The sequence below is a fragment of the Lygodium microphyllum genome, chromosome 30 (genome assembly GCF_053477565.2).
Source record: "Lygodium microphyllum isolate KBCC chromosome 30, Lygodium_microphyllum_v1.1.10, whole genome shotgun sequence".
In the NCBI taxonomy this organism is placed as follows: domain Eukaryota; kingdom Viridiplantae; phylum Streptophyta; class Polypodiopsida; order Schizaeales; family Lygodiaceae; genus Lygodium; species Lygodium microphyllum.
Window position 1 is genome coordinate 70,039,276 of NC_141164.1, and position 16,968 is coordinate 70,056,243.

General features: G+C 42.5%; 1 protein-coding gene and 1 pseudogene across 1 annotated transcript in view; both read right to left on the reverse strand.

The window, feature by feature from the left end:
* Positions 1–1,689: 1,689 nt before the first annotated feature.
* EMB1687 (ribonuclease P family protein / Rpp14 family protein) overlaps positions 1,690–16,968 on the reverse strand; it is a 33,019-nt gene continuing 17,740 nt past the window's right edge. Inside the window, exon 3 of the mRNA XM_087672731.1 lies at positions 1,690–2,328. Within this exon, the coding sequence (XP_087528857.1) occupies positions 2,180–2,328 (149 nt within the window). The 3' untranslated portion in view covers positions 1,690–2,179. The remainder of the gene's footprint in view (positions 2,329–16,968) is intronic.
* LOC148009974 (uncharacterized) lies at positions 13,999–15,837 on the reverse strand (annotated as a pseudogene).

A 16,968-nucleotide genomic window follows, 5' to 3' on the forward strand; every position in this document is an offset into this window, starting at 1 on the left:
AGGATAGAGAAAAAGTGCCTTACAAGCAACCAACTTACTACTTCAGCTTGAACACTAGATATTAATTAACAAAAATTGATACATTTTCACTTTGTTAACATTGTTAAGTTGCCAAGGAAACATTGACAATGGTTTTGCTAGGGTTCTTCATGGTTCATTGCACTCATGAAGACACTGATGTGATATTTAGAAAGCTTTTGACAAAGGTAAGAACTACATAGGCATTCACATTACCACAACTAATGGATGTCTTCTCCACATTTGAGTGCAAGACCAACCACCTTCCTTATGACTAGAATTGCAAACTTCAAACATTATATTGATGGTCATCTTTGTGAAGAATTGAATGCTACGGTTGATCACTCAAAAACCATTACACTTCAAATCTTTATGCAAGATGATGTGCTTGTAATGCAACATAAGTATACCCCCTTGAATGGTTATACCCCCTTGAATGGTTGCTAAGAGGTGGTATCTGATTATGAAAAAGAGAAGGAAAACCAATGCTTCTTTTTTTTAATCCTAAAATGTTACCGATGTTTGAATCCATGAAGGATTCTGCATTAATACATTCTACCACTTCAACATATTTGAAGTATGGAAACAATGTTTACAAAGAAATGGCCCTAATATAGAGTATGCTAAATTTATTGCACCAATACAAACTACTAGAAAGAGGTGCTAATCAAGTCAAAGAAACCAACTCAAATACATGAAGAATACTTTAAGATCTAACAAATCCTAAGGGAATGCTCTCCAACTCCACTCCTCCCCATGCCACTTCAAAGAGTTCCTCTCCAGTGTGCATGCAGCCCATGTGCATTTTGACCAGCTTTTGTCTTACCCCCAAAAAAAAACAAAACAAAAACAAAGATGGATTTTGATTGATTTTTTCTGAAAAGAAAAAGGCTAAGGTATAGTTCCCCTGCTTGTGCATGAAACAAAACCTAGTACTCACATGCAGTTAGGATGTGTTGTTTCAAAGAAAGAATGCATCAAACACATCAAGGTTTTATTTGATCATGAAAAACTATTTTTCAGTTGAATCCTCATCAATTTTCAAGGGTGGGTTTTTCCATGGACACGAAGAGAGATTGATAGATGGTTAAAAGATAGAAGAGAAAGGGAAAAGCTTGTGTGGGTTGGGAAAGAGGGGTGTCGAGGAGGGGCTGAGACACACACTCTCTCTCTCTCTCTTTTTTGTAAAAACTCTCTCTCTCTCTCTCTGCAAAGGGTAATTATATTAATTACTAGAAAAGGACAAAAGTGACAAATAAACTAAATGGGCAGTAGAGGAACTGAAAAAACTGAAATATGCCATGAGACCAAATTATACCTTGTGATAATGCCTGCATGCTACATGATACCAAACTGCCAGTGAAGAAGACTTGTTTTTTTCCCGTAATAAAATAGCTACCCTAGTTGGAAGCCACTTGTTTGATTAACCCATGACATGGATTCAAATCTCCCTTTTTCTACACCTATACTAAATGACCATGCAGAATGTAGGAATTGAACCCAAGACCTTCTGGTCACTAAACGTTCAACTTAACCAACTGCGCTATATCCGTCTGGTCAGAAGATTCTCTCTCTCTCTCTCTCTCTCTCTCTCTCTCTCTCTGTGTGTGTGTAATTGTATTAATTACTACAAACACAAAATTCAGAAGTACAACATGACAAATACAAACTGTCTATACAACCGACAAGAGACCAAAGAAACTATAATGTGCTAAGAAAGTAAATACTGTGGAGGAAGAATATCTGCTAGCTCAATGATGTCAAGCTGCCAATGGAGCAGGCCTCTGCCTCTCTCTCTCTTTTTTTTTTTTTTTTTTCGTAAAGCCTCTCTCTCTCTCTCTCTCTCTCTCTCTCAAAAGAGGCAAGATACTGGTCCTTTCAAGGGCTGGAGCTTACAAACAAATATGCACCCTGTTGTAATGTTTTTCAAAGTTTCAGTATATGTGAGAACACCCTGGTTTCTCATCCGATGAAGAGAGCAAGCTGCCCAGAATTTATGCATCCATGTCCCTCTTTCAGTGTAGAAGCACGAATCAGTTTCCCGGTCCCATTTTCACCCATAGAGATGTGATACAGCTAACACCTTGAAATCATAAGCATACCACAAACTGTTGTCTTCATTTCCCATCAAGATTGAGATGAAATCAAGCTTGTAGGAGTTCTATATGTCGAGCCGTGATATTTTCTGCATACAAGCATCGGCAAGGTCAATCTGTTCTGAAGTAACTTGCCGTGCACCTTTAAGCATTAGCAGACTAAGTTTCTTTCTGTCATACTCCAAGGCTGTGCGTTTACAGCATCTTATATTTCCTACAGGTCACAAAAGCAAATATTAACTGCTGTCATGAACTGTTAAGAGACTGTTTATAACATTGCCTCTCGAATTGCTCAATTGAAAACCATAATAGATCAAGGTCCACATTACTCCACAGGGAAAGCTGGACTACTCATCACAAAACAAATTTCAAACCCACACAATGAATGTCATGGTATGCAGCAAAAACTATCAGGGAGTTATTATCACACCATGCCGTTTATATGCTGCTCTTCTTGCTTGCCACTGTCAAACATTTCAATGTGTGACCATCTTTACCCATGGCCTTGATCCAATTATCAGCTCTAGTGCTTTTGGGGACACAAACAAGTTCATAAAAGCATTCCATAAAGTACATGTCAAATGCTGGTAATATTAACAGCAAAAAAAGATCCGGCATTAGCGGTAGGTTGTTCCACCTTCGCCTTGAAATGCAATATTGGCAGAGTAAGGAGAAAGATGTACAGCAACTAAAACCACCCTCCAATCTCTGCAAACACAAATCTCAGAAGAAGATTGAACAAAACATACACTTCCATCCCTGGCAATTTTGTGATAATGTGAGAATGTCATATATATGTATAAATACCCTTTGTCTTCTCGGGGAAAATAAAGCCATAGGTTTAGACACAGCTCTGCTCCAATAAATGCCTCCCCTTTTGTAAAACCACACAAAACAAAAAAGTTTCTATATAGCTAATGTTTAACCAGCTGCACACTTCTTTTTTCCAAGTCATGCCAGTAAAAGAATAACAAGTCATAATTGTGAAGAAGACTGTGGAGGCACTACTAGGGTTTGCACTCAGGAAACACCAAGTGTAGCATCACAACAGAAGCACAATGAGACAAACACAGACACACAAAGCAAAACTCAAACCCTAAATGCAAAACTCAAAACTCAAACACAAACAAAAGGGGGGATAGAAAGAGCACAACTCTGAAGTGAATGAATGCTGTAAATGAATGTAAGAGTATACATTGTGCCCAAGGGCAGAGTAGTGTGTCGGAGAGTGATATCCACCGAAGACAGATCCCAACTCTGTGACCACCAATCGGAGTGTAGGACGAAGAGGATGCAGCAAACGCAAGTGTCAGGAGAACCGAAGCACCAAACACATGCAGGAGGAGTGCTGCCAGGAGGAGTGATGTCGCCAGCTGCTGCCAAGTGATGGAGAGATCCAAACGCAGCAACAGGTCGCCTGATGAGGGAAATGGGCTGCCAGTTGTCACCTACACATTGGAGGTGCAAACACAGAAGACAAATGATGGTGGAGATGCTAGCGATGAAGAATAGGGTCAAACGCAGCAGAGGAAAGGGTGCCAAATAGCAACCAGGAGGAAGGTACCACAGCACTGCAAGGGCTGATGGAGAGAGAGTCACAATAGTCGCAAAGACTGGACAGCCATGTGGTAGAAGACTGATGGTGGCTGAAAGCTCCACTGAAGAGTGAGGGCCTGCACAAATAGGACGGAGGCTAAAAGGGGGAAGCCCATCTATTTATAGATGAGAATGGACCCTCCCAAATTAGAGTTTCATTGAACTCTCTCGAACAGCTCCCCATTTTAGAGTTTTCATTAAATTAAGCTCGTTTTGGGGGTGTTTAAGTGGCTAATCAATAGAGAATGCATTTCTTAGCTCAACACCCCCTCTCAGGCCCAAAATAGGGTGAGAAAGGAAGGCCAACCCAATTCGCCCAAGGCGTCCCACCCCAAAGTAACCAAGGCATCGTACAAAGGGTGCACAGTGGTTGCCCAGTGGCCTACCAAGACTACAAAGGTGATGGTTATCTTACCAAGGGAGTCCAAGTAGTCACCCCAGAGAGGATAGGGCATTGGACAAAGGGTGCTCATCGGCTGCCCAATGGCCTACCAAGCCTACAAAGGCGGATGGAACTACAATGAACTTTGATTATTTTATTTTATTTTTTACGTGAGAGATGGGTTGTGATCAAGTGAGTAGAAGACGAGAGAATGAGAAGGGATGGTTAGGTCCAACCCATCACAAAACAGACAAGCTACCCATCCACTCGAGGATATCGATGACGAGGGAATGGTGAGGAAGTAATGGTGGTATGGTGGACAAACTACCAGTGGAAATAGCTTAGGATCCGTCTAGTGGTGCTTTGCACAATGAGAATGCTACATGCTTTGAAATGCTCATGCAGCAGGTGCCACTTGGACAATGTCCCTCGTAGAAAAATTATTTACTTGCAAGCAACCTAGTACAAAGATAATGAAATCATGCAATGCAAAAGGTAAAGGTACAATGAGGGAGAGAAGGCCGATGTCAAAGATAAGTGTCGAAACCTACAAAATACCAAGGAGGATAGGAACCCCCTCTCAATCTTAAATGGCAACACAGAAGGAGGGAGAGGAGCCAAATGTTGGTCTTCGTGTGGTGCCAAAAACCATGATGAGAAGAAGCATCTCGACTAGAAGAGTTGTCAAAATGACTAAGTGACCAAAGAGAGTAGGGTTTGCAAGGGAAAACACAGTGTGTGTACGGCAAACACTAAGAGAGAAAAGTAATACAGAAGATGATGAAAGATGAATCATGCTGATGAAATGAATCTGATACAAGGGTGCCGTAGCACAAAGGAAGCCCTGGAGTGCAAAAAGACTGCCGAAGAAGCCTCTAAGTCTACAAATACGAGATGAGATGTCACCTAGAGCAGGGAGACTGCCATCGAAGGGTGAGGAGCCTCTGAATCTGCAAACACAAGGATAAAGAGTGGTGCCTACAAATAGGGAGACAGTCGATGAAGCCTCTATCTGCAAATGCAAGCCAGATGAGTGACGCCGATTGCTAGGAGTAACGCCAAGTGGTGAGGATGAGCCAGATGCTGAAAACGCAAATAAAGACAGCCTCTGGGAGTGAAACGCCAACTGTGGAGTGACGTCAAAAAGGTGGGAAGCAGTCACGAGCCAAACGTAAGGTGCAACTGCCTCTAATGAAGGTGATGCTTGCTGGAGAGAGACGCCAAATGGTGAGGAACCTCCCTGACTACCAAACGCAAGAAGCTGGAGCCGCCAAAAGGGTGGAGGATGACGCCAGATAGGGTGAATGCTGACGCCAAGAGAGTGTGAACTCCAAACGCAAGGTGTAGGAGCACAAAAGATGATGTCACCAACAATGGAGAATGGACGCTAGCTCAAGAGGAGCACACTGCCACCATAAACGCAGCCAACTAGAGATAAAGGCCGGCGCCAAGAGAGTGTGGAGATGGTGGTAGGAGAGGAGAGAGAGATGATGGAAGAGAAAGTGTGTCAAAAGACTAACGAAGAGAGTGGGAGTGATGAACTCAAGGATCAACTGTGAGGAATGAATAAGAGAGTGGCCTATAAATAGGCATAGTCAATCTAGGGTGGCGTCCCTTTTTAGAGCTGCAAACCCTAAACGCAAAACGCAAAAACACAAAAACGCAAACTGCGAGTGAAGGATAAAGGGTTTCTCAACAAGAGCAAGGTAGAAGTTACCGTCATGATAGCATCAAGAGAGATGCTATACGATCCACCTCAAGAGGGAAAGCCTCCATGCTAATAGAAAAGCAAAACTCCAGGTAGATGGAACCATGAATGGAACGGTACACAACCCATGTCTCCAACTCAAGTGGGACTAGACAAACCTGCATGTTAGCTTTGTACTGAAAACAAAATCTGCAAAAGAAAACAAGATCTGCAATCATAGAGATCAGTAGTGAGATGCACTAAAAACTACAATAATGCAAATGTGTGTGTGTCTAATGCAGCAGAAGACTTGAAAACGAAAGGCTACGTGTCATGAGGACATGTTTTTTTGAAACCTCACTTAATGTGTGGATTAATTTTTAATCACATGATTAGGTAAATGTTGCACATGTGAGGTGCAACTAGGATTAGAGTAAATTTACGAGCCCGAGACCCAAGGAAATCACGGGATGTCAAAGGCAAAAGTTACTATAAGTTATGCCGCACAAGTACTTGGTGGTATCTGGTACTAGTTGTTGGCCTAGGTCATTCATTTGGCCATAAGTGTCAATTGGTGACACTAGAGAAGTGGCGTATAATACCTGACGCCAATCTGACGGTCAAAAATGGCGCAAAGACACTCGGGAATGGAAGTTGCCTAGCCAATTTAATTATTGGCTAGTCAGATTATTTTTCACGACACCGAAATAATTATTATATTAATTTTTAGTATTTAAAGACTGAAAATTAATATTTAATTATGGATAATGCTGGAAAAACCATTTGGGAAGACTACCACTTGTCAAAAATGCCCATGCAAGACTGAAAAACGTCTTTAGAGGCCGAAGAGAGCATTTTTAGTGTATTTAGCCTTCAAGAAAGAGAGAGGAGATCGTGCCGGTCTGATTTGCAGCCATTGGAGAATCTTCTGAGGTAGCCAAGGATAGGAGAAGACCAATCAATAGCAAATGATAGCATCTACAGGATGTTAAGATAGGGTAGCAGCAGTAAATGACTGATTGTCTTCAATTCTTTATATCTACAAGCTGTTGTGGCAGGGCAGTAGCTGCATTTGACTAATTTTCAGTCATTCTTTGCGACAAAACTCTGAATTTTCTCTCTCTACAGATTTCTCTCTCATCTCCCAATCATTTCACAGCCTTGCTCCGAAGATCTCAGCATTTGGAGCCTTAGAGGCTGAGATATTGCAAATTTCTTTGCTGTAAACCCTAATTTCTAGGAAAAATTAGAGTTTAGCAGCAGTCTCGAGAAGTGTGCCAAAATTTGGAAACTCCAAGACTTGGATTTTTCAGGGCTGAAGGTGAATTTCAGCTAAATTCAGGTGGAGAACTAGCCAGCCATTGAATTTGGGACATTTCCATTGTCTATGAAGTGGGTGAAGGCCAATTAAGTGCCCAAATCAAGGGCAAAATAGATTGAAGACTTACTGGTCACTTTGGACAGCAAGGGGAGTTGGAATACCGAAAGGGATTGGGAGAATCCCATTATGCATCAACTTCTTCTTCAATTAAGCTAGCAACTTGGGACTATTACATTATTGTTGAAATTGTTCTCAGCAGTGAATTACAACAATCATGTCTTCACATAGTGATACGGGATCAAGTGGAGAGGATACATCACTCCTTGGTCAATCATGTGGTGAAGGGAGAAATGCAATGACTGATGTTTGGCATGGTTCCCAACATGGACAGCGTGCTGAAAATGTGAGAAATGACCCAAATGTTGACACTTCAATGCATAAAGAGGCTGATGAACAACAAGGGGCTGAAGAATTTGATAATAACTTCAAGGATCGAATAAGTACAGCAGCAAATCTTTTTGCTGAATTGGCAAAGGATCCCCAGTTTACTCAATTCTTGAATGCCCCAAAGAAGGACAGCAAAGGCAAAGAGAAGAAGACACCTTCTACAGCTTCATGATAGCCACAAGAACGGAAGGAAATGCCTGAGCCTTCTTTAGAAGAGCCCAAAATGCCTAATGAGCACAAACAGTTGGTATCCGTGGGGCAACAAGTGTAAATGCATGGCCAACTTGGTAGTGTCAATCCATGGGAACATGGACAACAAGGCAATTATGCACATCCAAGCATGGGACAGCAAGGATACTTTGGTGATAGTACCATTTTTTCATGCTATGATTGGACACGCACCACATACAGGAATGTATGGCACAAATCCCTATGGTATGCAATAGCCAATGCATGGCTTGGAGCACAAAGCAGGCCATATGGATATGTACTGGCACCCCCAGGGACTATTGGAGCACAAGGATTTGGTGTTGGTCATGTAGGTGCTTCAGATAGTGCTAGTTTTTATGCAAATATAGCCAATGCACCCTTTTTGCAGCAGCCCATTTATGATAACTTGACTCCCATAGGTCCGCCAAAAAACTATGATGAAGATGGCAAAAGAGTGAAGTTTGAGCCTTTCAGTGGTGCACAAGATAGGCTGAAAGCACTTGTTTTTATTCAGCAGTTTGATGCAGCCTATTCTAGAGGCAACTTCACAAAGGCATCTAAGATACGCAAAGTAGCCACATTTTTGAAGGAAAATGCATTGCAGTGGTAGATTACACTTCTTATTCAAGGGAAGTCACCTACCACTTGGATCCAGCTCAAGCAAATGTTTGCTTCAAATTGGTTGACAAGTACCTTTGAAGTAGACATTATGACAACTTGGAATTAGTTGAATTCCAAAGACTGCAAGAACTTGGATCAGTATAATAAGAAGTTTTGGGATGCATTGCTGTTAGTTACTTCTTATCGCACAGTACCCCTCCATGAGCAAGTGGAGAAGTATATTTGTGGTTTGCCAAAGGGTATTCGGGAATTTTTCATTAAGTCCACTATTTCCAGCATGTCTCAACTTATAGAAACTGCTACTACAATTGACACATTGCTACATGGAAAGGATGCAGGATTCCATGATGATGATGCCAAGTCACATGTCAAAGAGTCAAAAGGCTGAGAAAAAGGGTAAATCTGAAAATAAAGCTGAAAATCAGGGCAGATCTGAAAAATAGGGCTGGAAAGAGGAACAGATCGCAGAGAAAGAGTGGGAAAAGCGATGCACTGTCATGTAAACCTCAGTTGTCGGCTATCAATATGGTTTCACACTGAGTTGGATGCCATGAAAGAGCAATATGTGCCGATTCAAACTTTGCTAATGTTTATGATCAGCTTTGCAATGGCCAAAGGCATGGAAACTTTGTGTAAGAGATGGATTTTTGATGATGCATGGAGGACTGTGTGTCACAAAGCAATTAAAACCTAGAGTTACCACTGAAAGTCATGCTCCTCCATATGCAAGACACAGAGATATTGATGCCACGGTCAAGGCAGTGGAGCATTTCTTTTATTGGCTAGCTTTGAGGCATGATGTAGAACAGTTTGTTAAGACATGTATCATATGCCAAAAGTGAAAGCATGATAGGCAAAAGATGCAGGGTTTGTTGCAACCCTTGCCTATTCCAGATAGGCCTTGGCAGAGCATTGTAATGGACTTTATTTTTGAGCTACAGGGAATAATGGAATATGGACTATCATTTGCAGGTTTAGCAAACAAGCCCAATTCATTCCAGTGAGAAAGAAAATAAAGGCTGATCATATGGCACAATTATTTTTGCGACACGTCTTTAAGTATCATGGTATACTAGAGTTGATCATTAGTGATCGAGACCCCCGAATGACCAGTTTATTTTGGAAGGGCTTGTTTGAGAATATGGATACCACGCTGAAATTCTCATCATTCTTCCATCCATAGACAAATGGTCAGTCTCAGGAAAATTCCACAGTGTTAGATATTTTGAGATGCAATGTTTCAGAGCACAAGACACGGTGGGAGCAATATTTTCCCTTGGTGGAGTTTGCTTACAACAACACAGTGTATAGTTCTACGGGCAAAGCTCCATTTGAGGTGGTAGAGGGTGGTAAGAAAGTACCCCTATTTTGCACACAAAAGATAAGATCTTTGAGTTTGATCGCTATGTGGAAAGCATGGATGCACCTTATCAGAACGTTAAGTATTAGCTTCAAAGATCACATGATAAGCAAAAGAGAGCAGTTCATCGTCATAGGCATGCTATGCACTTTGCAGAGGGTGATTATGTATTATTGCGATTTGAAAAGGCACGACTGAAAAAGATGAAGGGCAAAGAGCGATTGTATCCAAAGTTGCCTATGAGATACTATGGGCCATTTCACGTGTTGGAGAGAACCATTGATGCATGCTATAGGCTGAAATTGCCTCTACACTGGCGGATACACAATGCCTTTCATGTGAGCTTGCTTAGACCTTTTCATGGAGATGTGCCAGAGGATGTCTCTACTGAAATTCAGCCGAAGGTTGAAGAGCTCGATGAAATACTGGTATTAGAGCAGATTTTGGCATACAAAGAGAGGAAGATCAAGGGTAAGGGGGTTCCAAAAGGAACTTGGTGAAGTTTCAAAATTATTCACCAATGGATGCCAAATGAATGGAGGAGGATGACTTGGTAGACCATCCTCAGTTGTTGCAGCTTTACCTTGATGCTTTCCAGTTAGAGCCGACTTTAGTTTGGGCTCAATCATGTTTAGCAAAGCAAAGGTCCAACGTATTACCTGATCCTTGTGAGGAAGCTAGCACCTCTGCTCTTCAATAATGGACAGCTCTAGAAGTAGTGGATCTCGAATGTATTCAGCATACATACAGGGTATTGTAGCTGCACAGTATGTTTGCCAGGGGATCACTATTCAGTGTATTAGTCACTATGTTTGGTATGCAGACCGGTATGGTTTTCACTGCAGCTCTGAAACTGTATATTTGCATTCGTTATGCTCGGTATGTAATCAATTATGCTTGGTATGGCATTGGTTATGCTTGGTGTAGCATTAGTTAATGATCATCAGGAGTTGATTATAGAATGTTGGTTTTCAGTGTATGATCATTAATATTCAGTGGTATTCAGCTCAGTTTTTTATCAGCTTGAGAACTGTTTATGGTCACTTTTTGCATCAGTTTTTGCATTGATTGCTAGCCAATTTTTGCAATGAGTTTGTGATCAGTTTGGGGTCACATTTGCAGCAGTTTGTGATCCGTTCTCAAATCAGCGAGTGATCAGTTTATGATCAAATTATGCTTAGTTTTAAATGGTTTACATCTAGTCCCATGAACAACAACATATGTTATGATGCCATTGATGTTTAGCCATGGTTTATGCTTGATTATGCTATGCTATGGTTTGGTTTTGCCAAATGAGTTGAGCTCATGAGAAATGGACATGTCACATGATAATCTCGCAATGTTTTTGAGATTCTTTGTGAGTCTTATGCTATGCTATATTGGCTGGTAATTTTCGGCATATGTTGGGCATATGGAATGGTTGAACAGCAGTGCACAATGTTGCATTGACTATGATACCTTATGGAAATTCCAGTGTAGTACTTTGCTTTTGATGCATTTGGCAGTGTAATTGAGGACGATTGCAAGGATTTCAAGGGGGAGGGTTGTCATGAGGACATGTATTTTGAAACCTCACTTAACATATGGATTAATTTTTAATCACATGATTAGGCAAATGTTGCACATGTGAGGTGCAACTAGGGTTAGAGTAAATTTACGAGCCCGGGACCCAAGGAAATCACGGGATGTCAAAGGCAAAAGTTTCTAAAAGTTATGCCGCACAGGTACTTGGTGGTATCTGGTATCAGTTCTTGGCCTAGGTCATTCATTTGGCCATAGGTGTCACTTGGTGACACTAGAGAAGTGGCGTTTAATGGTACCTAACGCCAATCTAAAGGTCAAAGATGACGTAGAGACACTCAGGAATGGAAGTTGCCTATCCAATTTAATTATTGGCCAGTGAGATTATTTTTCACGGCATCGAAATAATTATTGGATTAATTTTCACTATTTAAAGACTGAAAATTAATATTTAATTATGGATAATGCTGAAAAAACCGTTTGGGAAGACTGCCACTTGTCAAAAATACCCATGCAAGACTGAAAAACGTCTTTAGATGCTGAAGACAAGCATTTTTAGTGTATTCAGCCTGCAAGAGAGAAACGAGAGATGCTGCTACTCTGATTTGCAGCCACTGGAGGATCTTTTGAGGCAGCCGGAGGCAGACAGGTGACAGCATCTTCAGGAGATGCTACTGGTCTTTGCAACCATTGGAGAACCTTTTGAGGCATCCAAGGGCAAGAGAAGACCAATCAGCAAAAGGTGACAGCATCTACAGGCTATTGAGAAAGGTAGCAGCAGTAAATGATTGATTTTCTTTAGTTCTTTGCATCTACAAGCTATTATGGCAGGGCAACAGCTACATTTGACTGATTTTCAGTCATTCTTCAAGACAAAACTCTGAATTTTCTCTCTGCAGCTTTCTCTCTCATCTCCTAGTCATTTTACAACCTTGCTCCGAAGATCTTAGCATTTGGGCCCTTGGAGGCTGAGAAATTGTTTAGCAGCAGTCTCGAGAAGCGTACCAAAATTTGGAAACTCCAAGACTTGGATTTTTTAGGGCTAGGACTAGCCAGCCATTGAATTTGGGGCATTTCCATTGTCTATGAAGTGGGTGAAGGCCAATTAAGTGCCTGAATCAAGGGACAAAACAGATTGAAGACTTGCTGGTCACTTTGGACAGCAAAGGGAGTTGGAATACCGAAAGGGATTGGGAGAATCTCATTGTACATCAACTTCTTCAATTAAGCTAAAGAAATACCGAAAGGGGCACCAATTTTGGGGCCAATCGGATATGCATTGTCCAAGATCAATAGGTAAGTTTGTATTTTTAGGTTTGCATTAATGTTTGCTGTTGTAATTAAGTTGTAATCAGGGATTTACCACCCATCCAAGGAAGGAAGGCTGGTTACATAAGTGTGGAGCCATCATTGCATAGGGCAAGGTGGGAAAGAAATCCTAGAAGGTGTAGTGGAGGTCTTAGGAATGGATGTGAATGGGGCAATAGGTGAGTCGCTAGCAGACCAATCAGTCAATCCTTCAAGAGTAGAGTAGGATGGTGGTTGAGGCTGTCCATGTGCCACATGTCCAACAGCCATGGGGCCTGAAGAAGCAAAAGGGGTAGCAGCAGGAGATGTAGCCCCACTAGATGATGTAGTCGTAGTAGTCTACTGTGGTTTTCTAGAAGGAAAACCTTGAGCTTTGGTACAACACTCCTCGTCCACATGGCCCGACCTTTGGCAGTGTATACAAAACCTTATTTTCTTAGGAATTTGCTACCAAAGGGGTCGTGCTTCTTTGTTTCCGTCAAAGAATGTGGTGGCACCCTTGTTTTGGCTTGCCATCACATCTTGCGAGTTTTTGCCTCTGTTGGTTTTGCTCCCGAAGAAAATGCAACCAACCCTCACCCATCTGAATAGATCTGAGTGGAGAACTTTTTGTGGACATGATCATGCAACCTTGCATAACACAAGAACTTACACTCAAACTCATGGAAGGTTGGCAATCTAGGTAATGAGATAATGTGCTAGATAAAATGGAACTATTTGTTAGACAACTTGTTTAAAAAATTTTGACATGATTGCTGTCTAACTTTGGAGAGCCAATAGTGATAAACTCCGCTAGTAATCGTCGATATTCAGCCAACTTGACTTTCAAATCATCACCTTCCTTAATGGAAAGGTCCTCAAGCTCAAGTCGATGTTTATACGCTGAGTACCATCTTTGGCCACATAGCATTTGATAAGATGACTCCAACAAAGTCTCTCTACTCTGTGTGAGTGTATTATCCGTCACGTTCACTCTCAGCTCCGCGTCAAGCTCCAACAAACTGGTATCAAAGCTCACAGGTCGTGCACACTTTCCGGAGTCAGTAACAATCATCACGCTGAGTGACAAACGAGCAGGAGCTTCAAACAGCAATCGTCAGTATTTGGCAAGTGCAGGAGAGGCAATTGGACAGGCGAGTAGGAGTTGCAGGTATCGCAAGTGAGCAAGGCAACAGGCGTGCAACAGCACGCGACAGGACCAGTCCAACGGGGCGACAGGGCAGCAGTTGTGGCACACGGCAACAAGGCAGGGCAAGAGTGACGGCTGGCAACGAACCAACGGGGCAGCAATCACGCGACGACACACTGCAAGCGTAGGCAAGGCAACAATTGATAGGCAACTGGACAGTCGACGGGTCCGTGGCAACCTGCACGGCGGGTCAACGAAAAAACCCCCCCCCCCCCCACCTTTTTTTATTATTATCAATTTTTTTAAAAATCCCTTTTGCCGGATGGTCCTAGATTGTTCATAAAACTCCCCATCTCTGCATCAACCTCAAGTTGCTCATCCTCGTCGTACATTATGTTGATGTACTAGTCTTTCTGTATGAGCAAAGTGCTCTCACTAAACAGCTCTAGCTTCTTGTAGAAGGGATGAAGCAATGCAGCCATCCCATGAATGGGATAGCTCATAAACATCCATCGCCGCTCTACAATAGCCAGGATGTCACCCCAACTACAAATTGACAAGCCAACATTCCAACAGTAATTATATAATATAACTTTAAACATATTGTTGCAATGTGCATATTATTTAATATTAATATAATCAGCCAAGAACAATATCCAATGTACACTCACGGAGACTCCGTCAATGTTGTACAGGCGGCAATATGGCGCTTCATCTCCATGAAGAGATGATAGACCAGTCCAAGAGTAGAGCCCTCCATATCTGAGACTCGGAGGACATGGATAGGCTGTAATGCCATTGTCAAGCTTTGTACCTTTGTCTAAAAGGCCTCGTCAAGCACTTTCCGCTGAATGTATCTAGTGGCCTCTGTCTGTGCATGGTGCATAAACGTCCATTTCGGGTCCATCATAGTCTGTAGTACTGGCTCCCGCAATCTAAAAAGCCTCTGCAAGACCAGGAACATATAAGAAAACCTGGTCTTCGAGGGTCGCACCTTATCAAGTGCACTATAGCTCCTGAAGATGGCCAAAGCCTGATGTTTTTTTCAGAAAAATGTAGTAATCTTCGTGGCATCTACAACATGAGGTTGCACCCATGGCAACTTTCCAATATCCTCCATCAGCAGGTCCAAGCAATGTGCAGCACAAGGAGTCCAAGCCATGCAAGGAAACTCTGCCTCGACCAATTCACCCATACGCTTGCAATTTGAAGCATTGTTTGTCACCACTTGGACCACATTCTCTGGCCCAACATCCAAAATTGTCTGTCTAATGTGGTGATAAATAAACTCAGCACTGATGGATTCACCTACCTTTCTTGCATCCAAAGCCCGCAAGAAGTATGTGCCAAGACATAAGGACACCAAAATATTGATAATGTGTCGTCTACGCATATCACTCCAGCCATCAAATATGATGGTGCACCCAAAAGACTGCCATCCTTCTTTGACAGGTACCAATGCCTTGTCTATCACGGCTTTCTGCTCTTCAAGCATCGTGGTACGCATTTTGTTATACTCCACCCCGGACCACGAGTCTGTGTGGCCAACCTCTGCTATGGCCCTCACCATTCTCTTCCATTGATCAGTCCTCATTACATTGAGGAGATGTTGCACTCCACAAGAGTGCGAGCAATCTCCATCTCAACCACTTTTTGTCTCTCTTTCACCCACGAAAGAGATGACACACGTAAAGGCAAAGTCTCTGTCTCAGCACATGTGCATCATCATCCTCATCAATCTCCTACATGACACGGGCCCTCTTTCTGCCCCCTGTAGGCTGGCTATCCTGTGTGAAAGAATCACCCATCTCCCCCACAAGCGCATCATGAAGTGCATCTTGAGTGTGCTGGCTGCCCCTTACCTTCTTTGAACCCTTTGCTGTTGATGAATTCTCAGCAATGAGCTTGTCTTTGATATCCTTCAGCACCTGCTTACACCCACCACAATTGCCGGCGGTGCCAGTACTTGTCAAGTGTATCATGACGCGAGAAATTGTGCTCGTGAGCTCGAAGTTGCAATACTTGCACCGCCATCTATGTGTGCCAGAACCAGCTTGGGTCAGCGTATTAATAACACGGATGACATCGGTGTGCTCTTGCCAGTAGGGGTTGCATGGCTTTGGCATAATGGATCCTGGAAGCTGTGTGACACAAAAAAAGAGAGAGACAGAGCTTAGAGCATACTCCAAAGGAAGAAAGAGAGAGAGAGAGAGAGAGAGGGACTCAGGAGGGAGTGAGAGAGAGACAAGATTAATCATGTAGTACATTGGCCGCTTGCGGTTGAGAGAGAGAGAGAGAATACAGTACGAGACAAAGATGCATCATGAGGAACCAAGGCCATGAGCAAGAGAGAGCGTGAGAATTACCTGGTTGCAATGTGCACAGTGTGCAGAGACAGAGCGAAACAGAGCGCTGCAAGTGAAATTCCGAACTAAGCCCAAATTCGTACGTTGAAGGTTAAAAAGGGGTTTTTAAAACAAATAAACGTATGGATCGATCCGTACATGTACGGATCCGTACAGTACAAATCGATCCATACGTACGTACGGCTACGACCTTGTTGGAAAGCAGAAGGCGTCTGTTGTTGGCTTTACAGATGCAGACTATACTACTCATGCGGACTGCAGAAAGTCCACTTTTGGGATGTGTTTGCCTTCACAGGAGGAGTAGTCTCTTGGATCTCAAGGCTACAAAAGTGTGTTGCATTGTCTACTACAAAGGCAGAGTATGTGGCTGCCATTGAGGCATGCAAGGAGGCTTTATGGCTTTCACATCTGGTGGGAGAGCTTAGCATTATAGAGTTACCTTTTCTCCATTGTGATAGTCAGAGTGCTATCATGCTAGCACGGAATCCCGTCTTTCATGCAAAGACAACACACATACAGGTGAAGTATCACCTCATTAGAGATGTACTTGACAGCAAGAGCATTGAGCTTGTCAAAGTGCATACAGATGATAATCTTGCTTCTCACGAAGGATCTTCCAACAGAGCGGTTTGCTCATTGCTGACAGATAATGGGAGTTGGATAGATATATGTATTTCAGCTTTGTATATACCTAGACTTAACTGATTCTTTTCTCCCTTAAGAGGCACATTGCCTTCAAGTAGGAGGTTGTTGGGAATAAAGAGCCATCGTGCCTTTTATATATGCACAGGTGTGAATACACCCTTCGCACATTTGTACTTTCATATATATATCTATCTAAAAACCTAAAGAGGTACACTCATCATTGTACCGAACATCAAGCGTCGTGCTCACTCTCTCCTTTCT